General features: G+C 34.7%; 1 protein-coding gene across 1 annotated transcript in view; it reads left to right on the top strand.

Moving 5' to 3' along the window:
* Nucleotides 1-19,161, top strand: part of tor (tyrosine protein kinase receptor torso) — an 88,535-nt gene that overhangs the window by 48,784 nt on the left and 20,590 nt on the right. Inside the window, exons 3-9 of the mRNA XM_089639132.1 lie at nucleotides 10,040-10,233; nucleotides 11,641-11,681; nucleotides 13,868-14,108; nucleotides 15,421-15,509; nucleotides 16,067-16,226; nucleotides 16,742-16,953; nucleotides 18,893-19,022. Coding sequence (XP_089495258.1) covers nucleotides 10,040-10,233; nucleotides 11,641-11,681; nucleotides 13,868-14,108; nucleotides 15,421-15,509; nucleotides 16,067-16,226; nucleotides 16,742-16,953; nucleotides 18,893-19,022 — 1,067 coding nt within the window. The remainder of the gene's footprint in view (nucleotides 1-10,039; nucleotides 10,234-11,640; nucleotides 11,682-13,867; nucleotides 14,109-15,420; nucleotides 15,510-16,066; nucleotides 16,227-16,741; nucleotides 16,954-18,892; nucleotides 19,023-19,161) is intronic.

The raw sequence follows: 19,161 nt of genomic DNA, 5'->3' as shown, positions 1-19,161 counted from the left end.
GAAGACCCACGTTCTTCGCAAGTGTCTGACCGTCATCGATTCCCGGTCACCAGCGCCCGGCGTCGACTCACTGACCCGCGCTTGACCAGCCATCACAGCCAGCGTCCGGTGAATACAACACCAGTCCTACATCAACTCTCATCACGGCAAACTCACTCAATAAACACTGTGACCTTCACGACCGACTTTCTCGCAATAGATCCCCAAAGGTATATAAAACACACGCATCGAAATTGAATTGCGTCAAAATTTCAAAGCAATCGGCAAAGAACTTTCGGATACTTAAGATTTTTAACAAACGAACATTTACTTTTATTTTTATAGAATTCTAAATAACGGCCTGGACACGACTGGCTTACCAATTTTATACAAGTCAAAACCAATTCGATCACCTTAGGAAAAAATCCTCAATTCCTCATATGCGTACCCAGTATAATACACAATTCCCCATTTACGTACCCAGTATAACACACAATTCCCCATATGCGTATCCAGTATAACACACATTTCTCAATATGCGTACCGAGTATAACACACAATTCCCCATATGCGTACCCAGTATAATACACAATTCCCCATTTGCGTACCGAGTATAACACACAATTCCCCATATGCGTACCCAGTATAATACACAATTCCCCATTTGCGTACCCAATATAACTCACAATTCCCAATATGCGTACCCAGTATAACACTTCTTGTTAATTTAATGCAAAATTAAACCTATCTCTAACCAACCATAAGAAACTTTCTTGGCTTTGTCCTGTTCATCGTTCAACCTCCTGTGTATTTATTTATATTTGTATAAAAAAAGCTGTTTGAATCTTAAAAAAATCTATCTATACAATGTATAACAGCACGTACCCGAAAAATTTTAACACAGCGATTCCTGGGCATATTAAAAGTAAAAATTAGATATTTAGCTGTCCGATGATTTTTTTTTTTTCAAGAAAAAAAATTCATCACATGTCATCGCAACTGAGTAGATTGGTACAGTATAGCGGGTCACGCGATACGCACTCCGTCTCGTTCCAGTAGCACAGTAACGTACGTGAAAAAGCGCGTATTACGTGGTCCCCTCGCGTTGTGTAGCAGCTTAAACAGTGGCGACGTGTGGTAGATTTTTTTTCTTTTATTAGGAAAATATGTAATAGGACAGCAAAATGACGTCTACGTTTTTAACTAAGTATATATATTATGTTTTTTGACACTATTTTGCAACCACTTAAATCCGAATTTTGATACTTAATCATATAAAAAATAATAAACGGAAATCATGTATCACTATTCATCATGTTAAAATCACAGGTTTGTAATATTTGTATGTTAATATATAAATATTTTATATTTTTATACTAACAGACCGAACGATTAGTCATAATAGACCCCATATAGTTTTTTTACATGACAAAATTTTAAAAAAAATAACTTATATCATTGATGTCGCTATTCCAAATTCCTGTAATATTCAAGAATCTGTTAATGAAAAAATAAGAAAATACACAGATTTAGGAAATGAGATTAAAAGAATTTGGCATTCTCAGACTATAAAAATATTACCATTCGTTATTTCGGCTACTGGCATTATACCTAGCTATCTCATTAAAAATGTAGGCGTATTAGATCTATCAAAAAATTTATATATAAAAATGCAAAAGTCGGTCATTTTGAATACATGTAGGATAACGAAAGATTTTTTAAATATTTATGTTGAGGGATCAGTAGGATTTATAGGCCCTGTTAGGAGTTCTACCGAGCCGAACCCTCTGATATGAATATATCTGGAGTCGGTGAATTATTTTCCCATTTGATCTCTGGTGAGTTGACGTGTTGTTCTTGTATTGTTTTGTATTTATTTTACTTATATAATGCACTTGCATAATGTTGATTGACTAGATGATCATTTGTGGAAAAGTGTGTGGAAGGGTTTAGTTTTTCCTATTGGGAAGATTTAACCCGGACATAAAATCGGAAGTATTCATTATACAACGAAGAAACTTATCGGATAAACTTACTTGGTGTTTGGTGATATTTTTTTCTGGAATATATTATAAGGCCTCTCCTAGCATTAGTTTTTCAAGGTCCTAAAATATACGAGAATTTCGTTGTTGCTACGTGAAAATGCGTACATATGACCTTCATTTAGGCAAAAATAAAACACCTACATTCTTTTGAAGGGCGACTTCTTCGCCGAATTTGATCGAATGGAAAAATTACAATAATTGTAATATAATGTTATTGCAGCATAGATCAAGTAATATCAGTTGGTATTTGTAATATGTAATGTAATTGCAGCATAGATCTAGTAATATAATTTGATATTTGGAATATATAAAGGTTACAATTTAATTAAATATCCTCTCCACTAAAAACTTGAATCGAGTATCTATCTACCTTTTTATGTGAATACTACAAGTGCTGCCAAGCGTCTAGAGCCCATACGGAGAAAACTATTAAGCATCTCTTCAAATTATTCGTAATCCGGTTAAAAGCGGGATAGTACGCCATTAACGAATAAATAGTTAGGTTTCCGGAAAAACTTTTAGTGAAATACCAATATATTATCCGTTGAAGTATTATATTTAGATGAGAAATAAAGCGAAAAATGGGTTCCGCCCTTTTGCGGGATAGGAAAGAGGCAAGCGTAATTTTTTTGTAAATTTTTAAAATACTTCGAATTCGTCGAAATTGGTCACCACAGCAGGGTAACCGCCCAAATCCTCACACCAACCCTTGCTGTCCAATTCCTACTGATTTTCTTTATGTTTTATAGAAAAAAAACACCAAAAAAAAGTCGACGGAGACGAAAATTACATTTTTTACTCCAAATAATGTCAGGAATCACTGGTTAAAGTTAGTCAAATACGTCCCTTATCACGTTTCTTTTTAGTAAGGCTATTCGTAAGGTATAGTGACATTGCTTTTAAATAAATTATAATTGTGACGTTTTAAATAGGAGTATATCCACTCCAGCGATTGGCGTCATATATAAATACATATACTAAGTTATTTAATTAATACCATTCCTCAAAATATTAATATGAAAACATTACACTGTTTACTGCGGTTTAAAACCAACGAAACAAACCACTTATTATTTTTCGGAATAACTTATTGAGTAAAACCTCAAATTATAATATTTAAATACTGAAGACAATATTAGTGATTTTTTCAAACGAAAATCTGAAACAGAAAAATCAGAAAAGGAAACGGTCACATCTGGGACTCGAACCCAGGACCCTTGTCTTTCCGGGACAATGCTCTACCAACTGCGCTAATGGGACCCTATACTATTCGGTCACTTTTAACTGTATCATACTTCGAATAAGAACTACCAACGTTGTCTTCATTTTTTCACCGCACATTTTTATTGGCAACTATCTTTATGTATGATCGCAAGATTCAACCCGAACTAAATGCAATCCTAGACAGCGTCTTATAGATAAACCTATCTTATTGTTTTTATTTTTAATGTGCGACATCTATTGACTTTTTCTGCAAGTCTAGAAAATGAATTATTATTTTTCGGAATAACTTATTGAGTAAAACCTCAAATTATAATATTTAAATACTGAAGACAATATTAGTGATTTTTTCAAACGAAAATCTGAAACAGAAAAATCAGAAAAGGAAACGGTCACATCTGGGACTCGAACCCAGGACCCTTGTCTTTCCGGGACAATGCTCTACCAACTGCGCTAATGGGACCCTATCCTATTCGGTCACTTTTAACTGTATCATACTTCGAATAAGAACTACCAACGTTGTCTTCATTTTTTCACCGCACATTTTTATTGGCAACTATCTTTATGTATGATCGCAAGATTCAACCCGAACTAAATGCAATCCTAGACAGCGTCTTATAGATAAACCTATCTTATTGTTTTTATTTTTAATGTGCGACATCTATTGACTTTTTCTGCAAGTCTAGAAAATGAATTATTATTTTTCGGAATAACTGACGTTATAACTACGTTGTTAGTTCTTATTCGAAGTATGATACAGTTAAAAGTGACCGAGTAGGATAGGGTCCCATTAGCGCAGTTGGTAGAGCATTGTCCCGGAAAGACAAGGGTCCTGGGTTCGAGTCCCAGATGTGACCGTTTCCTTTTCTGATTTTTCTGTTTCAGATTTTCGTTTGAAAAAATCACTAATATTGTCTTCAGTATTTAAATAGAAACAAACCACATTTCATCGTTTACCCCATATTTTTAAGTTCTGTAAATTTGGCACATTATGGCAAGCGATCACTCAAAACGTTTTGGCAAACTTGGCATAATATTCCCAAAATCGTTTGGCAATCTTGCCATAATATTCCCAAAATCGTTTGGCAATCTTGGCATAATATTCCCAAAATCGTTTGGCAAACGTTTGGCATAATATTCCAAAAACGTTTTGGCAATCTTGGCATAATATTCCCAAAATCGTTTGGCAATCTTGGCTTAATATTCCCAAAACGTTTTGGCAAACTTGGCATAACATTCCCAAAACGTTTTGGCAGACTTGACATAATATTCCTAAAATCGTTTGACCGGTTGATTATTGTTCTATACCTACTTAAACTACAAACTCTCTAACCCTGCTGTGTGTAAGACATTTAAGGACGGATTTTTTCACAGAATTTTACAATTCATCAGAATTTGAGAGGATATTTTTAAGTCTGTGAAGGTTCTATTAAACTTCTATGAATATTTCAGTTTTGTGTACCAACTGGCCTATAGTAATGTAATAACTTGAAACTTGAATAGAAGCTTCACAGATCTTGAAAATCGATTTAGAAATATGATGAATTGTTCAAATTCTGTGAAACAACCCGTCCTAAGTTATTTTTTTTTCATTTTTATTGTGTAGTTTTCTTTCTTTATTTTGTTTATCTCTGAACATTTTGCTTACATTATTTTACAATGTATGTATTATTTTGTGTGGTTTAATTTTGCGTATATATATTTTCATTTGTTTTTTTAAGATATTATTCTCTATACTCCACTATTACTAATATTTTTTTCGTTAATCATTTATTCATATTATCGTGAATAATTTTTAATGCTTGTACTGGCAAATGTATTTTTCTTATAAAATATTTATTTGTGCTGTTTTTTACCCAAATATGGTAAAATACAATAAATAAAACAAGCAAACTCTACATTCAGAAGAACTTTGAAGAGGTGAAGTGGGTGAATATGTCTGCTTCGTAAACGGGTGAAAAGTCTCAAGAACTATAATATTGCACAAACAAGATAGGAAAACTATGAACACCTCATTCATTCAATTTGTTTACATCGTGCTTTTTATTAACGATTAATCTGCAAGGCGCTGTGAACGGCACGCACTATCAGGTAAAACAAATAAGCGCCGTAGGCAATTTTTTTTTTGGTCGAAACCAATGAAAATGCTTTCGCCTTTCACTCAATAGAAAAACGAAAAGTGTTAGAAGTGAGACCTTTTCCGACCTATCGTTAAAAAAAATTCCTAATAAATCTTTTGAACAAAGAAGTTCTAATTACCAAAAAAAATTGTTTATTGTAATCGCAGTTTTAGTTTTGCACGTGATGCAGGTGTTCGGATAACATCTGAGGGTGCGTATAAACAGGACAAATTTTACGCTAGCCGAACCACGAATTATGGGAAAGGAACGAAGCAATCGCAAGCGGCGGTTCGCGCCACGTGTGCGGTTATTTAGTTTTACAAATTTTGTCCTGGTTATGCGCAGTTTGAGAGGCGTTAGGTACACGCCTAGTAACAGCGGTTATTCATTTGGAAATATGTTCCAATTATAGTAAGATAAAGACATACAATATTTTATGTTCAAAATCAATTATATTTATAGAACAACTGACTGAGCTGGAGAAATTAAAATTATTATAAAAGGGTATTTATAAGAAAAATTTTGTAAACTTCAAAAAAATAATAATTTCAAACAATTTTTTGGGGCAGTAATGAAAAAAAAACATTTGTTGCAAAGTTTTTCTTGAATATATTCCAAAGTTTCGCGGTATGTGCGCGGAATTTGGTTTATTTTTAATAAACATTGTTTTTGGTTAATCCATTTTTTTTGTACAATACGAAATAAAGGCATTTAAACAGTTTTCTAGACACTGAATCTTTAATCTTTATTATTTAATAGTATAAAATAAAATCGATATCCGCATCTGTTTGTGCGGTTAGTTCTTCTAAACTACCGGACGAATTTTGAAAGGGTTTTCACTCTCTTCGAGAATTTCTTCCGGATAGTTATATGTATAATACATGCATATTATATTTATATAAAGTATAAAAACTACTGCACCAATTTTCTGGAAAGATTGTTATTATTATTGCCATCACATGAGGTAAACAAATGCCCGCTACATTCATTCCCCGGCGGGATTGATGAATTTCACATGGCGACGCCTGAGGCCCTAGAATGGCTCGCAGCCTAGATGTCCCCCTCTAACCCCCCCCCCCCCCCACCATACGAAAGAAGAAGAATTAGTGCCATCTGGAGAGGGTTTACAATGCTTACATCGTGTTTTGAATGCAATACGATAGGTTGGGGTGAGCGGGTGGTCAGGAATTTTTTTTATATAAAAATCTACAGTTTTCTTCCGATGTTTGATGAAATTCTGCAAACTTGACAACAAGAGGAAGGTCACTGTCTACATGATGTTTCGAAAAACTCTGCGTAAAGTGCGGACAACGCCGGGGACTTCAGCTATTTTAAATGACAGGTGCCAAATATGCGCGTTCGAAACGTAAAATGGAAGCTAGATCAAGCTACAAGCCAAAAATGTGTATATTCTTGGTATACCTTATATTTTAGGTAATAGGCATTAAAATCGCTTGACAAAAGAAGCTTAGAAACGTTCGATTTCAAGCACAAAACTGGTTTTTATTTATTTTGGAAATAATTTTAAGAAGGCAAAAAAAAATAATCAAGTGAAACTGTCACAGATAATCTTAGCCATTATACCGTATTTTTTAAAAGTTATTTCCTTCACGCGTTCACACATTTTTATTGAAAAAAATTTTTTTTAGCAGTTTACATTTATATTTTATATTGAGTAATTTATTTTTTTATTTGTATTTTAATCAAGCGAAACGATAGGAAAACCTTCAATTTAAATAAATCATATTTTTTGGTATTCATAATGTACACCAATTCGTTATAAAAATTAATCAAAATAGTGATTTAGCATTAAGCTTCGCCTTAATTCTATTTCAGTGCTGAAATAGCATTTTCAGCTATCCCAAAACCGCTGTGTTTAATCGCAATGCGTGCACCACAGACATAGGAATTGATAGACGAGAAGATAATGGCGAGGGGTAAAATCAACTGTTGGAGAACGAAGGGGGTTAAGCTGACTGTGATTCGTCAATAAATCAATCTGACAGTAAATAGGCATCTCGCATTATAATATCACCATTTAGTTCTTAAAAGTAAAATCTGCTTTAGAATGAATAGACATTTTTACATGGGAGCGCAAATTACTCGCCACGTTATGAACTAATTTGCGAAGTCCAAATTCGGCAAAGTAAATTTCTTCTGTTTGCAGAGTCGTAGTTAGTTTCAGAGTATTTAGTTAAGACACTTTTACAAATGTTTCATAATTTACTTACCCCAGTAAACAACGATGAGCACACTTGAGAATCGCTACATTGTGATGTGATAGTATATGTTTCTAAAACTGATCCATATAATACGGTGTGAATAAGCTTAAAATAAAGTAAAATAATGCTTACTTATGGAATGTAATACGACAATTGGGTTTATTCTCTTTTTCACGTCTATTTTTACAAGTTTTCATATCACAAGTCAACATTTTGCCGTGTTATTTCGTAAAATGAACCGATGATGCCTCGACCATAGTTCGCACAAGAATGATGACGTCACGTTTTCAAATTTCACTTGAGGCCATACGCGAGCCCAGCCGGCTCCAATGGAACCGGTATGGGGAGTGGGGATAATACGCTTTTAATCACTTAGGGCAGGTCTACTAATATTCATATGTCTATGGCGTGCACCCACTAATAGAGGACCCCACTTGCTTCGCTACTGCTAATGTCTTTTTCGGTCGTCTTCGACTTCTTCCAGCATTCACCACTGTATACAACAATGTCACTGATAAAAAACTATATTACATCGACTAATTGCACTAATTCAGGTGCAGAGATATTGCGTTTAGTATTCCTCGGGCGTCCCCGACTTCTTATAGGTACCATTCAAACCAGTGTTTCCCAGCCTTCTTTATGCCATGCCCCACCGTAATCTTTTCAAAAGTCAGATGCCCCACCGGCATCTTTTTTAACTAAACAGCAGGTAAATTTTCAAATCATATTGTAATATGTTTGTAAACATATGAACCCCCAAATTAAATTAAATAAAACCTATTCTAATACATATATTATAACTGCAATTAAATTTCTGCAATTATCCATGTTCGCAGAAGTTAAGCTTAATGGCGAAAATTCGCATTCATACTAAGGAAAAACCATTCTCATGTTCTTCCTGTAACTATTCAATTTCACAAAAGTCAAATTTAATCACTCACATTTGCATTCACACTAAGGATAAACCATTTTCATGTTCTTACTGCAATAATTCATGTTCACAGAAATCACGTTTAATGAGACAGAATAGCACTCATGCTTAAGAAAAACTATTCTTACTGTAATTATTACACACATTATCACTCATATTTAGGATAAACCATTCTCATATTCTTAGTGTAACTATTCACGTTCAAAAAAGTCAAGCTTAAGAAGACACATTCGCACTCATACTAAGCTAAACCCATTCTCATGTTCTTACTGCGATCATTCATGTTCACGGATATCCGGATAGCTTATTGTTACAAATTCGCACTCATGCTTAGGAGAAATCATGTATCATGTTCTTTTTGTAATTATATATTTTATTTTAGGAAAATTAACAGTTATTTGGTTGTTTAATACTTGTACAATTTACTTTACTGAGAAACCAATTATAGATTTCCTCGTTTTTATAGTGAATACCTCACAAGAGTCCCAACTGCTCCCGTCTGGAGCCAGTGAGACTATGGCATCCTCAATTGGGGGATGTTGTGAGGCTGAAGGTAAGTGGGGAAGGGAAAGAGGAAGGTGGGGAAGTACCTGGCTATTCAGATCTAGTCACTAAACACGGCTAAAGCCATTTGGAGCAACGTTTCAATTCTGAATGGTGGTCTTACACCAGGGCGATACTGGTAGTATCTTCCACTCTGGTGGTTATACTTATACATTGTGTATTAAACAATTAAGGCGATGCAATACGTCGTGTAATATTTTAAATTGAGCCGCTATCAATAACAACCCTTACGTAAATGGCGATAAGGTTTAAATTCCCGCTTAACACCATCTGCCTGTTTTGATTTATGCAAGAAAAAAACATGGTCAAAAAGTGCCTTTTATTTTATTTTGTCAATGTTCAGACATAAATATTAAAAATTTTTTCGATCATTTTATAAATTACTTAATTTGCCACAATATACAATAAAATCATAACCGAAAATGGGTTCGTAAGTAGGAGATTTTGAACTTTAAAGCACTTTTCATAGGCCTTTACATTATTTTTTTCTGGGCTTATAAAAAGACTTATCTAAAAAATACTCGATTATTTCAAAGGCCAAGATGTATTCTACTTGCAGTATTTAATTAAACCATCTGAAACATTTCTAGGCGTCCAAATTTTCAAACCAAAAACACAAGATTTTGTATTACTACGTATGGCATTGCCTTAAGCAGTATATTATCTACATTCTGCACATTTTCTGTCTTTTTAGATACTTATTGAAATTGCAACGGGTTTCATTATATTTTAAGTAAAATTTGGCGTATATTTCAATTTTGCACATCTCAGGCATTTTTTTGTATGATCGACGAGTATTCCCCTTTATATGTGGAATGCCTACGTGTCTCATCTCTGAAGCGTAGTGCCCCAACTATGAGGCGTTATGCCCCAACGGTGGAAAACACTGCTCTAAACACTCCTGACACTAATAAGAACAAACTTGATAATGATAATGAGTGATTCGATCTCTTTCAGGTCTGCCGATACTGGCTCTGGACGAGTTCAAGTCGCGGCCGAGTCTCTTGTGCCGCGGAAACTCGTCGCTGACGGTGGGGTGGGAACTGCGGGGTTCCTCCCCCCTGCAGCCCCCCACCCTTCTAGCAGAGCTGCTGGCCGAGTGCGATCCCAACACACCCCACAGCCTACTTGTGGTGGACTCTGCCTTTGTGGTAAATATCCCCATCTCCATCCCTTATTCGCTCCCTTTTATTTAAAGAAATCACAAATAAGACAATATATAAAACATTAACTGTAGAATTCGCCAGCATCCTAACTAGTGACATGCACTTGGGAATATTCCCCGATCTAATTTATGGTGACTGGATAACTCATAAAAATGACAATTCAACATCACTTTTCATAACTTTATAGCACTTTTTTATAAGTGTGTTAGTTACATTTGTAGCCAATTTAACTTAGTTTTTGTTTCATCACTTTTCATAACTTTATAGCACTTCTTATAAGTGTGTTAGTTACATTTGTAGCCTATTTAACTTAGTTTTTGTTTCATCACTTTTCATAACTTTATAGCACTTTTTATAAATATGTTAGTTACATTTGTAACCTATTTAACTTAGTTTTTGTTTCATCACTTTTCATAACTTTATAGCACTTTTTATAAGTGTGTTAGTTACATTTGTAACCTATTTAACTTATTTTTTGTTTCATCACTTTTCACAACTTTATAGCACTTTTTATAGGTGTGTTGAGTTGTCATTATAAAGTTATGAAAAGTGATGAAACAAACACTAAGGACGGGTTGTTTCGGAGAATTTGAACAATTCATCAAATTTCAACGTCCATTTTCAAGTTCTGCGAAAGATTTTTTCAAGTTCTGTTTTTATTTCAGTTTTGTTAAGCAACTAGCCTATAATGATATAACAACAGAACTTGAATAGGACTTTCACAGAACCCGAAAATGAACGTTGAAATTTGATGAATTGTTCTAATTCTCCGAAACAACCTGTCCTAAGTTAAATAGGTTACATATGTAACTATTTAACCTAGTTTTTGTTTCATCACTTTTTAAAACTTTATAGCACTTTTTATAGGTGTGTTGAATTGTCATTTTGAGGAGTTATCACGGAACCCTAATTTATATTCCCCAAAGTTGAGAATTTATATATTTTGAATGAGTTGTCTTTTTTGGTGAAAATATATATTATATTTAAAGAGTTAATAACTACAGTGATATTTTTTCGTTATCTCCAAAAGTTATGAGTTTTCAAAGAGAATTGGGTAAAACCACAGACATATAAGACTAGAAATTAAAGATGAGGGGTAAAATCAACTGTTGAAGAACGAAGGGGGTAAAGCTGACTGTGATTCGTCAATAAATCGATCTGACAGTATATAGGCATCTCGCATTATAATAATACCATTTAGTTCTTAAAAGTAAAATCTGCTTTTGAATGAATAGACATTTTTACATGGGAGCGCAAATTACTCGCCACGTTATGAACAAATTTGCGAAGTCCAAATTCGGCAAAATAAATTTCTTCTATTTTCAGAGTCGAATATTTCGTTTACGTATTTAGTTAAGACACTTTAATAAAGGTTCATAATTTACTTCCCAGCAACCAACCAGCTTTGTGTTCAGACGTATCTCATTGTGATAGTATATGTTTCTACAACTGATCCATATTATACGATGTGAATATGCTTAAAATAAAGTAAAATAATGCTTATATATGGAATGTAATACGACAATTGGGTTTATTCTCTTTTTCACATCTATTTTTACAAGTTTTCATACCACAAGCCACCATTTTGCCGTGTTATTTCGTAAAATGCCTCGACCATAGCTCGACGCTAGTTCGAACAAGAATGATGACGTCACATTCTCAAGATTCACGGGAAGCCATACGCGAGCCCAGCCGGCTCCAATGGAACCGGTATGGGGAGTGGGGAATAATACGCTTTTAATCACTTAGGGCAGGTCTACTAATATTCATATGTCTATGGGTAAAACGTATTCAATCGTATCTGTTGACGTCACACGAGATACAATTCAGTACAATTCGTAATTCGAATGCCAGTGCTGCAGTAATGCTGCTTATCGGCCAGTTGCAAATATCAACATTTTGGCTGACGGCTCATATCTACAGTAACTAACCATCACGCCGTTTCTCCGCAAGGGTAGGCCGAGAGGACGGACCGTCAAACAACTCGATTTTGGCACACACTTCTTGCCTCATTCACATTCATACATACTTTTCTATTATTCTGACTCTTGACATGGCCCGACTCGAGTATCTGATTCACTTGATCGTGTCATGTCTTCCTCGAGTGTCCCCGCCTTCTGCTACTATTCACATTCGCATCATATATTCTTCTTACGGTTCCATGCTAACTCAACACACTGACTATTCAACACACCTTTAAAAAGTTATATAAAGTCATTAAAAACGAAGAAAATAAACAAAAATTTAACTTAACCTAACCTACTTAAAACCCAGTTAATAAAGTTTTTGTTTCATCACTTTCCATGACTTTATATAACTTTTTAAAGATGTGATGAATTATAATTTTGATGATTTATCCGGTCACCTCTTCTTACACTCCTTTCTTCGCTCATTCGCTGTACATGCCCAAACCACCTAAGCGTCATTTTCTTAATCTTACTCATTACGCTTACATCAGCCTTGCACTCTTTGCGGATCTCCACATATCTCACACGATCATACATGGTTTTACCACACATACGCCTCAGGGATCTCATTTCAACAGCATTCAGTCTACTTTAATCCTTTCTCTGCCAGTTCCATGCCTCACTTCCATACATCAGGGTAGGTACCAGCACTCCATTGTGGACTGCTAACTTCGCTTCTTTGGACATTTTTTTGTTAACACCAACCGCCTTCAGTCCTCCATTAATGGTGTTACCTTTTTAGCATTTACCCTTCTTTCAATATCTCTGTCAGCCTTCACATCTCTCGTAAACATACTTCCTAAATGCACAAACTAATCCACCTGCTCCAAGTATTCCTCATTCACAACTGTATTGCACACTGTTTTCGTACTCTCTCTTTCAAACACCATCACTTTAGATTTACTTACATTCATCATTAACTCATTCTTCATACATACTTTGTTCGTCCTAGACTGTAGATCTTCCATACTGTTAGCAATCAGCACCGCATCATCAGCATACAACAGACTTTCTGATTACTCAAATTCGCGCCCAATTCCACCTCTTTCAATTCTCGCAATCCATGTATGGATTGAATAACCACGGTGACTTTACGCAGCCTTATTTAACACCTTTTGTGATATCAAACCACCAGGGTAGGTACCAGCACTCCATTGTGGATTGCTAACTTCGCTTCTTTGGACAATCTTTTGTTAGTGCCAACTGTGTTTTGTCCTCCATTAATGGAGTTACCTGCATTTACTCTTCTTTCAATACCTCTGTCAGCCTTCTCATCTCTCTAGAACATACTTCCTAAATATACAAACTCATATCTCTAGTCTTTCGGTATTTTCCAATAATGATATAAGATATCTGAATTATTTCTCACAGATTAACATAGCAGCAGATAAATAAATAAACCTTACAAAAATTTAGGAAAAATAATGTGCATAAGAAAATTATTTTATATGGAAAAATGAGAGAGAATAAAAGTTTATAAAAATCAAAAATGGTGTAATACAGAGAAATGAGAAAAGTAGATCGGTACATAATGTATTATCAAAGATCAAGTCCAGTCCGTGGTCGAGCAGACGGTTGGGAGCAGTTGGAATGCTGGTACGGTATTCACATTTTCAAAAAGTCTTTGGATTTCATTATTTAAATTCTTCCAGACTAATAGCAGCTACGTTAAGTTTTTGGACCTGAACGATACCTCCAAGTACTACGTGCGCGTGACCGCGTACAACTGCACGGCGCAGCTGGGAGAGTCGCAGATCACAGAAGAGCTGTGGACCCTGTCCTCCAACTTTACCCTGGAACCACCTGTCAACATCACTCTGGAAGATGTTGTCTGTATCGACAATGATGTCTCTAAGGGATTCGAAGCCAACCTGAGATGGTGGCCTGCAGAAGGTATACGTCCTCCCATCTTGTTTAACTTCATCACAGTAATCACACAGACGCATAACTTGCACATGGGTGTTTAATTTTAAACTTTAATTTTTGTTTTAAGTCATTGATTATTTCACAGTAAATCAGGGTTCAAAGCAAAGCGTGTTGAAGTTGGTTATATAAAACATATTTTAGCTTTTTTATATTGTTTTATTTAATTGTTATTAAAATGCTAAAGGTTATTAAATACACTTTATCTAAATGTGATCATCTTCGAGACTGAATTCAAATGGGTATTAAAAATAATGACAAGGTATAAATAAAATCAAATCAAATATAGGTAAGCCCTCGAATATTCCAACACAATGAACATAGTATATAAACTTACTGTCCCTTTTCCGCTAGTCAAAATAGTACATTGGAGGGGCCCCACCACTTTCCCAACATCGGTATAAGGAAACTGATATTTTACCTCCTTCGTCGTACACGTCAAGATTAGTGATTCTCGGTTAGCTAGAAGACTTGTGCTAACATTCCTCATGCATGCTCAAAACGTTGGGGGGGGGAAGAATCATCTGTATTTTGATAGATATGTGCATGTTTTATCATCAGCCACTGTCTATATTATGTAATATTTATAATTGTAATGCATGTAATATGATTCCCATGAATGAACGAGATGAAAAGTAAAATAAACAAATTTATGAACACCATAAAATATACATACCTACTTAAGAGAAGCTACAAGCCAAAAATGTGTATATTTTTGATATACCTCATATCGTAGGTAATAGGCATTACAATTGTTTGACAAACGGAGTCTAGAAACGTTCGATTTCAAGCACAATTCTGGTTTGTATTTATTTTGTGAATTATTTTATAAGAAAGCAAAAAAGTTAATCAAATGAAACTGTCACAGATAATCTTAACTACAATACTGTATTTTTTTAAAGTTATATCCTTTATGTGTTCATGCATTTCTATTGAAAAAATATTTTTTTTAGCAGTTTACATTTATATTTTTTATTTAGTAATTTATTTTTTTATATGCATTCTACTCAATCGAAACGATAGGAAAACCTTCAATTTAAATAAAGCATATTTTTTGGTATTCATAATGTACACCAATTCGTTATAAAGATTAATTTAAATAGTGATTTGGCATTAAGCTTCGCCTTAATATGAAACTATGTACTTAGACCATCAATCTTTATAAAACGTTACCTCTTTCTTGGTGATTCATTTAAAACAATTTTAACAACTAGAGAACCCTGTTTTTGTCTAAATGTATCTATCACTTATTTTCCTAATAAAATATGTTCTCTTATTTCAGTCCGCACCTGTTCCTACCGTTTATTTGTTTTCTCCGGCAAAGGACGGACTTCAGCGACGGTTTTTCAATTTGAATTTGAATTAGAAGTTGTAAGTATACGTAATACAATTTTATTTTTTAATATGAAGTGAAATTAAAAAGTTAAATGACATATTAAATATTATGGAGAAAATTGAAAAGATGAGAAAACATTGATATGAAAGTAACTACAAAAAAACCTGATTAACATATTCGCGGACGCATCTTTCTTAAGTTGCGACTCAAATTTGGTCGCTATTTTTATATTTTTTTATGTTTTCTAGCTAAAAGATAATTTTTGCCTAAATTGTTTTTCATTAATATGTAGGACATAATTCCACAATGATACTGGCAGATCCACTAAACAGAAATGTATGGAAGATTGACAGTTTATGCCGTCTTTTTCACTCGCATAGACATATGTTTGAACAAGCACATTAGATTATGTATTCACTTACAGGGACATTTTCCATATAGACATATTTTTATTGGGACACAACACCTATTCCACACTAGTGAATGAAATAATGATTTACAGTAAGTACTCGCTACACTAGTATGAATGGCTGGCAAAAGCCAAAAAACTCTCTATTTGAGTGCTTTATTAATGAATCGCGTATTATTTTAGCCCAATGACCTGTTCATCATGAAGATATCCGAGTTGAAATACTCAATGAATTACACATTCCAAATGCGCTCGGAAACCTTGGGTATTGAAAGCAAACCATCCTACTACACCTTCCTCACAGCATCGTGTCTGGACACCCACAAGAACCTCACAGTGTGTGGTAAGTCATATTTTCATCTGTCTGGACACCCACAAGAACCTCACAGTGTGTGGTAAGTCATACTTAAATCTGTCTGGACACCCACAAGAACCTCACAGTGTGTGGTAAGTCATTCTTTAACCTGTCTGGACAACCTCAAGAACCTCACAGTGTGTGGTAAGTCATTCTTTAACCTGTCTGGACACCCACGAGAACCTCACAGTGTGTCATAAGTCATTCTTTAACAAGTATGTTGTAAGTTATCTCACAGGGGGGTTCCTTTCGGAGGATTTATTAAGGCTTTTCATATTTTGTCTGGATACATTCGTCATACTGAACGAGACTATTTACGTGCGTGTTTTTGTGGGGAGACGCCCGTATAGAAGGATTCCGTGAAACTTCCGAATCTAAATGTAATTGGAAAACCCTTATCTGTTTTGGGCTCGCTTTATTTGGAAATATTTGCCACTGCAGGCAGGCTATTAGCCACAGATGGAGTATTGCTGAACTAACCATTCAATTAATATCATTTGCAGCTCCCGATCCCCCTAGCAACGTGTCTCTGAGTGATGAATTGAAGTCCACTGGGGAATTCAGTGAAGACCAGATGGACAGGAGCCAGCGGTCGTTCCATACATTTGACATCACGGTGTCATGGGCTGAACCGCAATACGAACCCGACTACTATTTGGTCAACATTAATAGTTTTGACAACAGTAACTTCTCTGGCTTCAAGAATGTTAGCGGGGTAAATTATTTATTTATTAATGGTTTAAAATTATTGTTATCATATATTATGCATTACCTTCTAGAGTAAAGCTGTTTTTTGTTTTAACTTTCTCTTTAAACTAAAATAATAATTTTAATAGGAAGCTCTCACACTTACAGTGATGTGTATCGGTGTGCAATACATTATTATTGTGCCATTATTAAAATTGTACTAAGCATTTCAAAATCATCTCATTTCTACAATTGGAAAAAATTGTTTGCAGGTTTTTTTTAGGAATTTTTATTATTTGATGCGCTCATGTCTGATTTCATAATAATTTTAACTAACTAACTAACTAACAGGCGATAGGAGATCCGCAAAGAGTGCAAGACTGATGTAAGCATAATGAGTAAGATTAAGAGAGGGACGCTTAGATGGTTTGGGCGTATACAGTATATGCTGACATTATAGTCGGCATCTAATCGCAGGGGTAGGCAGAGAGGACGGACTGCCAAACAACTCGGTCATGGCATACACTTCTTGCCTCATTCACATTCATACATCGTCTCATACTTACTCTTCTATTATTCTGACTCTTGACATGGCCCGACTTAAGTATCTGATTCACTTGATCGTGCCATGTCTTCCTCGGGCGTCCCCGACTTCTGCTACCATTCGCATTTGCATCATATCCTCCTTACACTCCTTTCTTCGCTCATTCACTGTATATGCCCAAACCATCTAAGCGTCCCTCTCTTAATCTTACTCATTATGCTTACATCAGCCTTGCACTCTTTGCGGATCTCCACATTCCTCACACGATCATACATGGTTTTACCACACATACGCCTCAGGGATCTCATTTCAACAACATTCAATCTACTTTCATCCTTCTTTGCCTGTTCAAATAATAAAAATTAAAATTAAAATTAAAATTAAAATTAAAATTAAAATTAAAATTACAGTTAAAATAATAATTTTAAAAAAATTTAATCTAAGAAATAACTTAAAACTCTCGAAATGAAAATCCAATGGAGCTTTGAATTGATTTACATTTCGAACCCTCCTATGTAAAATATTGTGTCTTCAAAATCCTTATTGTTAAGGAGAGCAGTTTAAACTTTTTTTTGGTCCTACAACACAAAAGAATTACGATAAATGACAGTAAAATAACCTGTTTACATATTTTTATAATTTATTTTGTTAATTCGCACATAAAAATTGTAAAGCATCCAAACTAGACAAACTAGATACATTAAAAACTCAAAATTGCCATTTTGTGGGTTAGATAGTTTACATAGGAGGGATCTATTTGTAGCATAGAAGTTGTGACAGTTTGTTCCAAGCTTCCACTATGTACATACTCTATTTGCATATTTGCTCTATTTTCCTAGGATTGGATGCAAAAAGTTGTTTGTTAATTTTATTAGTTTCCACTCATATTTAAATTTGTGTTGGTGGTGAAGATTTCTTGAATACCAGGGCAACTATAATGTACAGTCGAATTTGGTTATAACGATCATGGCAATAGCGAGTTCACGGCTATAATATTTTCAGACCCAATGACCCATTCATGTATTCAGAAATGGTATTGACAAAATTATTTGCTCGGTATATCAGTGAATCAACCTCGTTATAAGGTATGTGTCAAGGGAGATATGAAGATAAGGTTGAAGTAAAATATTGTTTTGTAATTGCTCATTATAGCCGTGAACTCGCTATTGCCGTGATCGTTTTAACCAAGTTCGACCGTATTATGAATGTCGAAGGTCGAACGGCAAGTATATCTATTTTTATAGGATGCCAGTATTATAGTTGTGTGAGGTATTTGGAGATGTGATCAAGTTTAATAAAGCCAGACTTAACGTATATCAAATACATACTTACATGGTTTAACAGTGTCTCTAATTTCCTCTTATGAGCCTTAGACTAAGAAGATGGTTTATGTTTAATTTACTGGAGATTTTTTCCCTTTCAGATGAAAACAGCTGTTACATTTAAAAATGCTAACGTAGGCTTGGCGTACCTCGTCGACATTGTCGCAGTTTCCAAAGGTGGACGAAGTTCCAACATTTTTTTCCGTAGAGACATCCCCAAACCACTGACAGGTATCTATAACAATTGCAAAACTTCAGAAAAGATTTAACTATAAAAATCAGGCAAATCGTAGGTTAAATACTAACATCGATGGCTGTCACCGAGTCCAGTGATGTCACAGCCCACAGGATACAAAATACTTTTTTGGTG

The sequence above is a fragment of the Hesperophylax consimilis genome, chromosome 13 (assembly GCF_061612785.1).
Source record: "Hesperophylax consimilis isolate HC1 chromosome 13, BYU_Hcon_1.0, whole genome shotgun sequence".
Lineage (NCBI taxonomy): Eukaryota > Metazoa > Arthropoda > Insecta > Trichoptera > Limnephilidae > Hesperophylax > Hesperophylax consimilis.
Note: the sequence above shows the minus strand (reverse complement) of the source record. Positions and strands in the feature narration are given on the sequence as shown.